This window comes from Glandiceps talaboti, chromosome 17, assembly GCF_964340395.1.
Source record: "Glandiceps talaboti chromosome 17, keGlaTala1.1, whole genome shotgun sequence".
Lineage (NCBI taxonomy): Eukaryota > Metazoa > Hemichordata > Enteropneusta > Spengelidae > Glandiceps > Glandiceps talaboti.
The window spans coordinates 1,936,720-1,950,000 of NC_135565.1; the positions used below are offsets into that span (position 1 = coordinate 1,936,720).

Sequence of the window (13,281 nt, forward strand, 5' to 3'; positions counted from 1 at the left end):
AAGGTGTGTTTGGAGACATTACTTAGGGCATGTAGATGGGAAATTGGTCAAATGAAAATTATCGCAGCAGAGATGTGCATTTTTGGGTAAAAACTTAAACACCAAAACTACTGGTTAGATTGGACTGAAAGTTAGTGGGAACATTCTTGGGCATGTGTAGATTAAGAATTATTCATGTCATGGTGATTCTGTCAGTGATAGGCAAATTAGATCTAAAAATGTGTCTTTTTGGTCAAAAGATTTGGTTAGGAATGTTCTTAGGGGTATTTAGATTAAGAATTGTTCATGACATGATGACCACATCAGTGATATGAAAATTAGGGATAAAAATGTGTCTTTTTGGTCAAAAATTGTTCAAAACATTTTGACAAAACATCCTAGCAACCTTGGCCATGCCCTTAGCAACAGTGAAATGATCATAGATATTACACAAAGATAACAACAGGGATGGGTAGGTAAGTGAAGAAAGAATAAAAAAATACGTAAATATGCCTAGCAACAAGACCACACCCATAGCAACAGCCAATTGATGGTTTATATTGCAAAGGTGAAAACTAGGAAGGTTAGCCAAGTGATAAGATTAAAAAAAACATATGCAAATATGCCTAGCAACAAGACCTCACCCATAGCAACAGCCAATTGATGGTTTATATTGCAAAGGTGAAAACTAGGAAGGTTAGCCAAGTGATAAGATTAAAAAAAACATATGCAAATATGCCTAGCAACAAGACCTCACCCATAGCAACAGCCAAATGATGGTGTATCATAAAAATAATAACAGGGAGTAGTGGGTAAGCAAATAAACTTTCAACAAATGTAACTATGCAAATATACTCAACACAATACCATGCCCATAGCAACAGCCAAATGGTGGTGTATATTTCAAAGATAACAATGGGCATGGGTAGGCACATAAATAAAGATTCAAAAAACATAAATAAATATGCCTGGCAACAAGACCCTGCCCATAGCAATTGTCAATTACAGTTATGCTACAATGCCATTGGTGCAAATTTTTATTTCAGTTGTTAAACTTGACAAATGTCTTCAACCAAGTGCTACCCCTGTGTTAGGACCTGTCTGGATTTCTAAAGGGGAAGGTTTCAGTCCCATTGGTTCAAGAGGTAAGATTTTAAATATCAAATGTCATTCTTCATCATGATAAAGTACTGGGCAAACTGTCCTAATGTGAAACAAGGTATGTGGTTATCCTTTCATCACATGGTTTTTTTAATAATAATTTTGCCCTGATAAGTCAAGGTAATTTCCAGATTCCAAAGTGTTCTGACAACCATAGACTCACATATTTACTAATTTCCAGATTCCAAAGTGTTCTGACAACCATAGACTCACATATTTACTAATTTCCACATTCCAAAGTGTTCTGACAACCATAGACTCACATATTTACTAATTTCCACATTCCAAAGTGTTCTGACAACCATAGACTCACATATTTACTAATTTCCACATTCCAAAGTGTTCTGACAACCATAGACTCACATATTTACTAATTTCCACATTCCAAAGTGTTCTGACAACCATAGACTCACATATTTACTAATTTCCACATTCCAAAGTGTTCTGACAACCATAGACTCACATATTTACTAATTTCCACATTCCAAAGTGTTCTGACAACCATAGACTCACATATTTACTAATTTCCAGATTCCAAAGTGTTCTGACAACCATAGACTCACATATTTACTAATTTCCACATTCCAAAGTGTTCTGACAACCATAGACTCACATATTTACTAATTTCCACATTCCAAAGTGTTCTGACAACCATAGACTCACATATTTACTAATTTCCAGATTCCAAAGTGTTCTGACAACCATAGACTCACATATTTACTAATTTCCAGATTCCAAAGTGTTCTGACAACCATAGACTCACATATTTACTAATTTCCAGATTCCAAAGTGTTCTGACAACCATAGACTCACATATTTACTAATTTCCACATTCCAAAGTGTTCTGACAACCATAGACTCACATATTTACTAATTTCCACATTCCAAAGTGTTCTGACAACCATAGACTCACATATTTACTAATTTCCACATTCCAAAGTGTTCTGACAACCATAGACTCACATATTTACTAATTTCCACATTCCAAAGTGTTCTGACAACCATAGACTCACATATTTACTAATTTCCACATTCCAAAGTGTTCTGACAACCATAGACTCACATATTTACTAATTTCCACATTCCAAAGTGTTCTGACAACCATAGACTCACATATTTACTAATTTCCACATTCCAAAGTGTTCTGACAACCATAGACTCACATATTTACTAATTTCCACATTCCAAAGTGTTCTGACAATCATAGACTCACACATTTACTTATCATCATAATGTACGTACAAATAAATACAGTTTAAAAACCATATTTTAGTTGAAGGTAATTTTATTCCAAATCTGACATTAAAGCCTCTAATTGTGAAAATTTTTAAGAATAGTTTTTATTTGGAAACAATTATTTTGTCGATAGATTTCTTGAAAGCAGTGCTGGCCCACTGCAGACAAAAGATCCATGCAGCAAACGAGTACAGGACACAGCTAGACTATGCTGAGGATGGAGAGAAGGAGAAAATTACAATGACTAAAGTACTATCCATGGACAAAGATGACATTGAGAAGAGTAGACAAGAGATTGATGACAGTGTAGGGGGATTTGAAGCAGCTATGAAGAAACTCAAGAAAATACTGAGACGTGTCAATGAAATGGCCAAGGATGAAGAGGTACGACTATGCATTGACACAAATGTATACAGATCTGTAATTTCTAGTCTTAACACAAATGTATACAGGTCTGTAATTTCTAGTCTGTTAACACAAATGTATACAGGTCTGTAATTTCTAGTCTGTTACACAAATGTATACAGGTCTGTAATTTCTAGTCTGTTAACACAAATGTATACAGATCTGTAATTTCTAGTCTGTTAACACAAATGTATACAGATCTGTAATTTCTAGTCTGTTAACACAAATGTATACAGGTCTGTAATTTCTAGTCTGTTACACAAATGTATACAGATCTGTAATTTCTAGTCTGTTAACACAAATGTATACAGATCTGTAATTTCTAGTCTGTTAACACAAATGTATACAGGTCTGTAATTTATAGTCTGTTACACAAATGTATACAGATCAGTAATTTCTAGTCTGTTAACACAAATGTACAGGTCTGTAATTTCCCCCAAGTGGGACCTATTACAATAGGAACCTGCAAACCCACCATGTTAAATGTTGCATCATGGGAAATGTGGTAATAAATACTTACCAAATAGTATTGTAAACAATAATGTTACATTTTTTTAAACCACTAATCAATTCATAATCACCCTGATCATTGTGGGAGGTTTATTTTATCGGTAGCTCAAGATTAGGTATTACTATTATGATAACCACAGATAATCCCATAATCCTTTGCATCTGAGCATGCTCAGTCTGGATTGCAAGTTCCCTATTGGCTATGTCTGTCTGTCTGTCCATCAATACAGGGGTGTATATGTGTGTATGTACAACTGTTAAAGCTCATTTGAAATGCATTATCAAATTTCTGTCAAACTTGGCACATGTGTGACATATTATATAATAACGTGATGATACTTTGTTATGCAATATATGCAAATTTGTTATCTTTCTTTGAGGCTCTTTACCAATTTCCATGGACTTGAACTTTAGGGTCAGAAAGGAAACCAAGCCATTTGTAGACTAGTCCAACTTTGAGAACAAAAAAGACACATGTATGATGTACTGAATTCATTGTATCTGTCATCATGTTGACCTATGACCTTTCTGATTGTATCTTTTGTATTTGACCCTGAACTTTACCTTGTATAGTATTGAACAAAATCATCAATTTCATCCATTAGTCATAGAAGTAAAGCATTTTATGTGTTCTATCATGAAGATTTGTTTATTTTTGTTGTGCACCTCTAGGCATATGGCAATGAGTACCGTCTGCAACATATCAAACAGATTGACTCAACAGACAGATTGGTTGGACAGGCTGGTTTCAAGATAAAGGTAGGCTAGTCAATGTTCATTTCATATTTGATTAGCTCCACTGTCTGTGACAGCTTACCAGAGTTTGCTTGTCCATTGTCTTGTCTGTCAACTTTTTCTATTTTCATCTTCTAAAATCGATAGATGTTTGAATTGCCTACTTGGCCCATTTGATATGAATCTTTTCTTTTTTTCAGCATTTTTTTTTAGCCCAACTGGACTAATAAGGTTCAGTAGTGCTATAGGTATGGCGAAGTGTGTGTGTGTGTGTGTGTGTGTGTGTGTGTGTGTGTGTGTGTGTGTGTGTGTGTGTGTGTGTGTGTGTGTGTGTGTGTGTGTGTGTGTGTGTGTGTGTGTGTGTGTGTGTGTGTGTGTGTGTGTGTGTGTGTGTGTGTGTGTGTGTGTGTAAACAACTTAAAGTCAAGAACCACTGGACTGATTTCCATTATTTCTAGTATGTACATTACTTTGAGTGGCTTGTTGGGAAATTGTTCAAATAAAAATGATCTGTGTGATTTTGGGAAAGAAATGTGAATTTTGGTCAATAAACTTAAACTGAAAAACTACTGGGCAGATCGATCTGAAATTTGATGGAAACTTGTCTTAGTCAGTTGAATATACGAATCAAGTCTTAGTCAGTTGAATATACAAATCAAGTCTTAGTCAGTTGAATATACAAATCAAGTCTCCTCCAAGTGAAAAGCTGCTTTGCATGAGTCTTTGCTATTTACTGTGAGAACTTCATCCCTCCCTATGTGTGTGCTGTGAGAACAGAAATTTGATCTTACCTCTCTGTGTGATTTGGATCATAAAATGTGATTTTTGGTCAAGAATTTCAACTCATAAGTGCAGGACAGATCAGTCTGAAATTTGATGGGAAAGTTATTAGGGGTGTACGTGTGGAGATTAACAATTGTTTATGACATGATGATTCCATCAGTGATTTACAAATTAGTCTAAAAATATGTCTGTTTGGTCAAAATTCTATAATTCCAAAATTACTGAGAAGATTGAGCTGAAATTTAATGGGGATGCATCTTGGGATGTGTAGATGAAGGTGAATTCGCAACAGGGTGATCCCATATGCATTAGCAATATGAAAATTAGGTCTACAAATCTCAATTTTGGTAAAACACTTAACCTCACAAACTACATGTACATAGGGAATGGGTCTGAAACTTGGTGGGTATCTTTCTGGAGGTGTTATTCTGCAGTTATTGCTCAAAACGTATTGAAAAAACTGGCCGTAGTAACCATGACCACACCCTTAGCAACAGTGAAATGATAATGCATATTACAAAGATAACGACAGGGATTTGTTGGTAAGTGAATAAAGATTCAAAAAGTGTATGGAAATATCTTAGCAACAAGACCACACCCATAGCAACATCCAAATGATGAAGTATATTGCAAAGATAATATCAGGCATTAATTGACAAGGAAATAAACATTCAAAAATGTATGCAAATATGCCTAGCAACAAGACCACACCCATAGCAAGAGCCAAATAATGATTGCCAAGATAGCAACAGGGATGGTTAGGCAAGTGGATAAACATCCAAAAGGTGAATGCAAATATGCCTAGCAACAAGACCATGCCCATAATAACAGCCAAATGATGGTGTAATATGGTAAGGGTAACAACAGGGCTGGATGGGCAACCAGATTAACATAAACAAAATAACTACAGTTGTGCTATCATGGCAGATCTGATGGTGAAGAGTTACTAATTTTTGTGTTTCTTTCTAGGCATATCAAAATGGCAGATCTGATGGTGAAGAGTTACTATATGTTAATATGAGAGAGTTGTCTAGAGGAACTGGTGGTGATAAGAAATTTATGATGCAAAGGGTAAGTCACTCACACACAAAGCCAACCAATCGTCTGATACATAGCAACCAATGATACATAGCAACCAATCATCTGATACATAGCAACCAATGATATGATACATAGCAACCAATGATATGATACGTAGCAACCAATGATATGATACGTAGCAACCAATGATATGATACGTAGCAATCAATGATATGATACATAGCAACCTATGATATGATACGTAGCAACCAATAGTATCAGTTTGTACTAACAAATATACAGTTCATCTGTAAATCATCAACCGCATTGTGCTACAAATCAAGAAACAAAAAATATTTGATAATTTTGTTTGTGAACCAGTTGAACAGCACAATAGCAACCAAACAAAATATCAAGATAATAGAAAACCACCATGGAAAATGGAAAACCGTCATGGTGATGGTATTACCGGTCCAGTTCAACAAAATGGAAACCCATCATGGCCCTGAGTGGACTACCAGCTGTAAATCATCACATAATTAGTGGTAGCCTGAGTGGACTACCAGCTGTAAATCATCACATAATTAGTAGTAGCCTGAGTGGACTACCAGCTGTAAATTATCACATAATTAGTGGTAGCCTGAGTGGACTACCAGCTGTAAATCATCACATAATCACTGGTAGCCTGAGTGGACTACCAGCTGTAAATTATCACATAATCACTGGTAGCCTGAGTGGACTACCAGCTGTAAATCATCACATAATTAGTGGTAGCCTGAGTGGACTACCAGCTGTAAATCATCACATAATTAGTAGTAGCCTGAGTGGACTACCAGCTGTAAATCATCACATAATCACTGGTAGCCTGAGTGGACTACCAGCTGTAAACCATCACATAATTAGTGGTAGCCTGAGTGGACTACCAGCTGTAAATCATCACATAATCAGTGGTAGCCTGAGTGGGGACTACCAGCTGTAAATCATCACATAATCACTGGTAGCCTGAGTGGACTACCAGCTGTAAATCATCACATAATCACTGGTAGCCTGAGTGGACTACCAGCTGTAAATTATCACATAATTAGTGGTAGCCTGAGTGGACTACCAGCTGTAAATCATCACATAATTAGTGGTAGCCTGAGTGGACTACCAGCTGTAAATTATCACATAATTAGTGGTAGCCTGAGTGGACTACCAGCTGTAAATTATCACATAATTAGTGGTAGCCTGAGTGGACTACCAGCTGTAAATTATCACATAATCAGTGGTAGCCTGAGTGGACTACCAGCTGTAAATCATCACATAATCACTGGTAGCCTGAGTGGACTACCAGCTGTAAATCATCACACAATTAGTGGTAGCCTGAGTGGACTACCAGCTGTAAATTATCACATAATCAGTGTTAGCCTGAGTGGACTACCAGCTGTAAATCATCACATAATCAGTGGTAGCCTGAATGGGCTACCAGCTGCAAATTATGGTAGCCCCATGACAAGAATTGGTAGTCTGTGGAGAAGGGACAATACTACTGTTACTTTCGAGTCCTGCCTACTGTAAAACTCAATATCAGGAAATACTTGTTGAAATCAAGAACTATGTACATGTATTCATATTTGGAACAGTCCACCAAGAAAGGTCATTAATGTACAAACTGTTAATTCATTTACTACATAGTAAGAATGAGTCTGACACTCTGCCAACACACAAGAACTAAAGGGATTTTATTTTATCCTCAACTAAACTGAACAAACAACTATTAAGATTACACAGGTCCTGGAGTAGTAAGCCAATAACTTAAACTGTAATATTATACTGTAGGGTACCACACTGGTCCTGGAGTAGTAAGCCAATAACTTAAACTGTAATATTATACTGTAGGGTACCACACTGGTCCTGGAGTAGTAAGCCAATAACTTAAACTGTAATATTATACTGTAGGGTACCACTCTGGTCCTGGAGTAGTAAGCCAATAACTTAAACTGTAATATTATACTGTAGGGTACCACACTGGTCCTGGAGTAGTAAGCCAATAACTTAAACTGTAATATTATACTGCAGGGTACCACACTGGTCCTGGAGTAGTAAGCCAATAACTTAAACTGTAATATTATACTGTAGGGTACCACACTGGTCCTGGAGTAGTAAGCCAATAACTTAAACTGTAATATTATACTGCAGGGTACCACACTGGTCCTGGAGTAGTAAGCCAATAACTTAAACTGTAATATTATACTGTAGGGTACCACACAGGTCCTGGAGTAGTAAGCCAATAACTTAAACTGTAATATTATACTGTAGGGTACCACACTGGTCCTGGAGTAGTAAGCCAATAACTTAAACTGTAATATTATACTGCAGGGTACCACACTGGTCCTGGAGTAGTAAGCCAATAACTTAAACTGTAATATTATACTGTAGGGTACCACACAGGTCCTGGAGTAGTAAGCCAATAACTTAAACTGTAATATTATACTGTAGGGTACCACACTGGTCCTGGAGTAGTAAGCCAATAACTTAAACTGTAATATTATACTGTAGGGTACCACACTGGTCCTGGAGTAGTAAGCCAATAACTTAAACTGTAATATTATACTGCAGGGTACCACACTGGTCCTGGAGTAGTAAGCCAATAACTTAAACTGTAATATTATACTGTAGGGTACCACACTGGTCCTGGAGTAGTAAGCCAATAACTTAAACTGTAATATTATACTGCAGGGTACCACACTGGTCCTGGAGTAGTAAGCCAATAACTTAAACTGTAATATTATACTGTAGGGTACCACTCTGGTCCTGGAGTAGTAAGCCAATAACTTAAACTGTAATATTATACTGTAGGGTACCACACTGGTCCTGGAGTAGTAAGCCAATAACTTAAACTGTAATATTATACTGTAGGGTACCACACTGGTCCTGGAGTAGTAAGCCAATAACTTAAACTGTAATATTATACTGTAGGGTACCACTCTGGTCCTGGAGTAGTAAGCCAATAACTTAAACTGTAATATTATACTGTAGGGTACCACACTGGTCCTGGAGTAGTAAGCCAATAACTTAAACTGTAATATTATACTGTAGGGTACCACACTGGTCCTGGAGTAGTAAGCCAATAACTTAAACTGTAATATTATACTGTAGGGTACCACTCTGGTCCTGGAGTAGTAAGCCAATAACTTAAACTGTAATATTATACTGTAGGGTACCACTCTGGTCCTGGAGTAGTAAGCCAATAACTTAAACTGTAATATTATACTGTAGGGTACCACTCTGGTCCTGGAGTAGTAAGCCAATAACTTAAACTGTAATATTATACTGTAGGGTACCACTCTGGTCCTGGAGTAGTAAGCCAATAACTTAAACTGTAATATTATACTGTAGGGTACCACTCTGGTCCTGGAGTAGTAAGCCAATAACTTAAACTGTAATATTATACTGTAGGGTACCACACTGGTCCTGGAGTAGTAAGCCAATAACTTAAACTGTAATATTATACTGTAGGGTACCACACTGGTCCTGGAGTAGTAAGCCAATAACTTAAACTGTAATATTATACTGTAGGGTACCACTCTACCTGCAGGGTACCACTCTACCTGCAGGGTACCACTCTACCTCTCAGGGTACCACTCTACCTGCAGGGTACCACTCTACCTGCAGGGTACCACTCTACCTGCAGGGTACCACTCTACCTGCAGGGTACCACTCTACCTGTAGGGTACCACTCTACCTGTAGGGTGCCACTCTACCTGCAGGGTACCACTCTACCTGCAGGGTACCACTCTACCTGCAGGGTACCACTCTACCTGCAGGGTACCACTCTACCTGCAGGGTACCACTCTACCTGCAGGGTGCCACTCTACCTGTAAGATTAATGGCGTCTAACTAATATGACAAAACCTTCTTGATGTTTGAATTATATAATTTAGTATTAAAAATTAATATTGCTGGTTTATTTTCAGTTACTTGACCAAATTGGGTCACGTTTTGGTGGTGCATGCAAACCACGTAGACTGTTTGATAAGGAAGGTAATGACATTGAAAGTATTGAGGACCTTGAAAATGACCAGGAGGTGTGGTTCTCATTTGGTGAGAGTTTTAAATCCTTGCATGGTAAGTATTAACCTATACAAATATATGTCTTATTTCTATCTAAAACATCCTTCATTTGTCCACTCTCAACAAACTTCCCAAAATTTCAATAGGTATTGTGACTTTCTTCCTGTGTGGGTCCACTGCTCTCACTCACATCAAGGAAGAATATTGAACAAATTTGTAAAGAAGAGATAGAAGTATTGATTGACAATATGTACTAGTCTATATAGTAGAAATAATAATAATTTATTACCATTACACAACACATGTATCAATGGTTTGTACATAACAAATCACAACATTTACAAATGTGATTCAGAGAAAAAATACATAAAAAACTGCCAAGCACATCACATCATAAAATCACAAACAGTTTGATTAAATACAACAAATGAAACAATACAGGACACACCACAGAAACCCATTTAGACATAACCACTTCATTAATAACATTGACAAAATATGAACTGTTTACAGTTAGAGCAATAATCCACATGTACCAGCACATGCATGCCTATATTGAACTTGATGAGATAAACCTGACAATATGACAATGTAATAAAATGTATATACCATATATAGTGTGTATTGGTTCTGTACTGTATGGAGATAGAGACAGAGACGGACAAAGACACAGAGTTAGATATAGACAGATAGAGATAAACATATAGAGGTAGAGATAGAGACAGATAGAGATAGATAGATAGAGATAGACTTATAGAGATAGATACAGATAGATAGATACAGAGACAGACAAAGACACAGTCAGATAGATAGAGATAAACATATAGAGATAGAGACAGATAGAGATAGATAGATAGAGATAGACTTATAGAGATAGATACAGATAGAGATAGATACAGATAGAGATAGAGACAGATATACAGAGACATATAGATATAGAGATATAGAGATAGAGACAGAGATAGACATAGAGATAGATAGAGATAGACATAGAGATAAAGACAGATAGAGACAGATAGAGGTAGAGATAGAGATAGACATATAGAGATAGAGATAGACAGAGATAAAGATAGATAGAGACAGAGATAGTGACAGATAGAGATAGAGATAGATAGAGATAGAGACAGAGATAGAGTTAGATAGAGATATAGATAGACATATAGCATTAGAGATAGACAGAGATAGAGATAGACATATAGAGATAGACAGATAGAGATAGAGACAGAGATAGAGTTAGATAGAGATAGAGACATGTAGAGAGATATCGTCAAATAGAGATATATAGAGATAGAGGCAGAGATAGAGAGATAGATAGAGATAGAGACATAGATAGACATATAGAGATAGATAGAGATATAGATAGACATAGCATTAGAGATGGACAGAGATAGACATATATAGATAGAGATAGACAGCTAGAGATAGAGACAGACATATAGAGATAGACAGACATATAGAGATAGAGACAGAGATAGACATATAGAGATAAAGATATAGAGATAGACATAGAGATAGAAACAGACAGAGATAGATAGAGATATAGAGATATACTTATAGATAGACAAATAGAGATAGACATAGAGTCAGATAGAGAGAGATAGAGACAGATAGAGGTAGAGATAGACATATAGAGATAGAGACAGATAGAGAGAGATATAGACACATAGAGATAGAGAAGATAGATAGAGATATAGAGATAAACAGAGATAGAGACAGACAGACAGACAGATACAATGTAGATAGAGACCAGAGAGAGATAAACAGAGACAGACAGAGATATAGAGGTAGAGATAGAGACATACAGGGAAAAAGCTAGAGACAGACAGACACACCAATTTGAAATGATAATGACATACTTTATTTCATCCAAGTGTGTCAGAAAGTCCAATAAGGTTCATACTGTGTCAGTTTGTAAGTTTTACCCTATTTTTACAGTGTACTCTATGCAACTGGGGTTAGAGAAGGTCAAAGGTTACAATCTGTTTGGCGAGAGAAATGCCATCATGAGAGGTATGATGACAGATGATCTACATGGCAAGGAAAAGTAAGTCAAGTTCCTCTTTAAGTTAAAGTATAGTTTGTTGTCATTTAGTCACATTGAAAGTATAATTTGTTGTCATTTCGTCACATTGAAAGTATAATTTGTTGTCATTCAGTCACATTGAAAGTATATTTTGTTGTCATTCAGTCCCAATATTATAAAGAATACTAAGAACCTCAAGTTACTAATATTGTTTGGTTCATTCTGTCAACTAGACCAAGTCTATGGGATACTTCTATTAGTTTCCCAATGATATATGAATTTGAAGATGTTACCATGTCCATGAGTCAACCTCATCGGGAAAATGTTCTTTCAAATCTGAAAGCACAGGAACTGGATGCCAGAGGACATTTCTTACAACATAAGGTAAACAATGAATATTGTCGTCATGTATGTTAAAGAGGACTGTCCTGTCAGGATCAAAATTGTGGTGATAAAAACACATGTCTGGCAGAGCTATAGAAAAAGTTGTCATGAACTTAAGGAGGCTCGCTATTAATTATTTCATGACACTACTGGTTCTTCAACCTTTGCACAGGTGTAGTGAAAGACTTGAAAAATCAAAATATGAAAAAAATTAGGGGGGTCCCCAGACTAATTCGGAAGTAAAGCGCCCTCTAGTGACAGTAGTTTCGGTGTATTTTAGAATTTGCGTACCTTTATAAGTTGATGGATGATCTTAGATGAACTAAATTTCAAAACAAACATAGTATTTCATCACATGATCATTTCTGTTTGAAAATAGATAAAAGCAAGTTAATGAAATATAGCAGATCCATGAATTTTGGTCAACTTTTCAACTTAAGCAACTTTACATTTTTATTGAACATTTTCTTCAAATGATGTTTGTTCGAAATTTGAAATAAAAAATTCTGGTACCCATGCAAATATTTTCGCTATTGCTGTCGAAATTTGATTCTGACTCATGCAAAACCATTGATATCTTTGAACGAGAGTGGTTGCTATGGAAACAATGATATTGCCATGGTAATCTCCAAATTATTCTACTAAAAGCTATAGAATAAATGTTCAATATATATGCCAAAACATCATTTCTACTTTTCCTTTTAAAAACAAACTTTCAACTGCTGATCACAGCATACGCAACAATCACAACAATGCATTGTGGGTAATGAGCTAGACTACCTAATAGTGATCTACTCTATGGTTAATAAGATTATTATACATTTTTGTGTGCCCTCTACGGTTTGAAATGCAAATTAATCTATTTCTGGCTAATTTTATGAGTCAGACATTCTTTTATGGATTGTACATTAAATTGTAGCCGATAACATGGTTGAGAATTAGTAAGTTTACATCAAAGTTTAGTTATTTAGAAACCCACCTCATTACAACCT

At 36.1% G+C, this 13,281-nt stretch overlaps 1 protein-coding gene across 2 annotated transcripts in view; it reads left to right on the forward strand.

Annotated features, from left to right (window-relative positions):
- The window catches only part of LOC144448726 (doublecortin domain-containing protein 1-like), a 138,534-nt gene that overhangs the window by 48,317 nt on the left and 76,936 nt on the right, over window positions 1–13,281 (forward strand). For both annotated transcript variants that reach the window (XM_078139033.1, XM_078139034.1), the window contains exons 9-15: window positions 1,026–1,124; window positions 2,510–2,760; window positions 3,964–4,050; window positions 5,779–5,880; window positions 9,786–9,936; window positions 11,818–11,926; window positions 12,139–12,289. In XM_078139033.1, coding sequence (XP_077995159.1) covers window positions 1,026–1,124; window positions 2,510–2,760; window positions 3,964–4,050; window positions 5,779–5,880; window positions 9,786–9,936; window positions 11,818–11,926; window positions 12,139–12,289 — 950 coding nt within the window. The remainder of the gene's footprint in view (window positions 1–1,025; window positions 1,125–2,509; window positions 2,761–3,963; window positions 4,051–5,778; window positions 5,881–9,785; window positions 9,937–11,817; window positions 11,927–12,138; window positions 12,290–13,281) is intronic.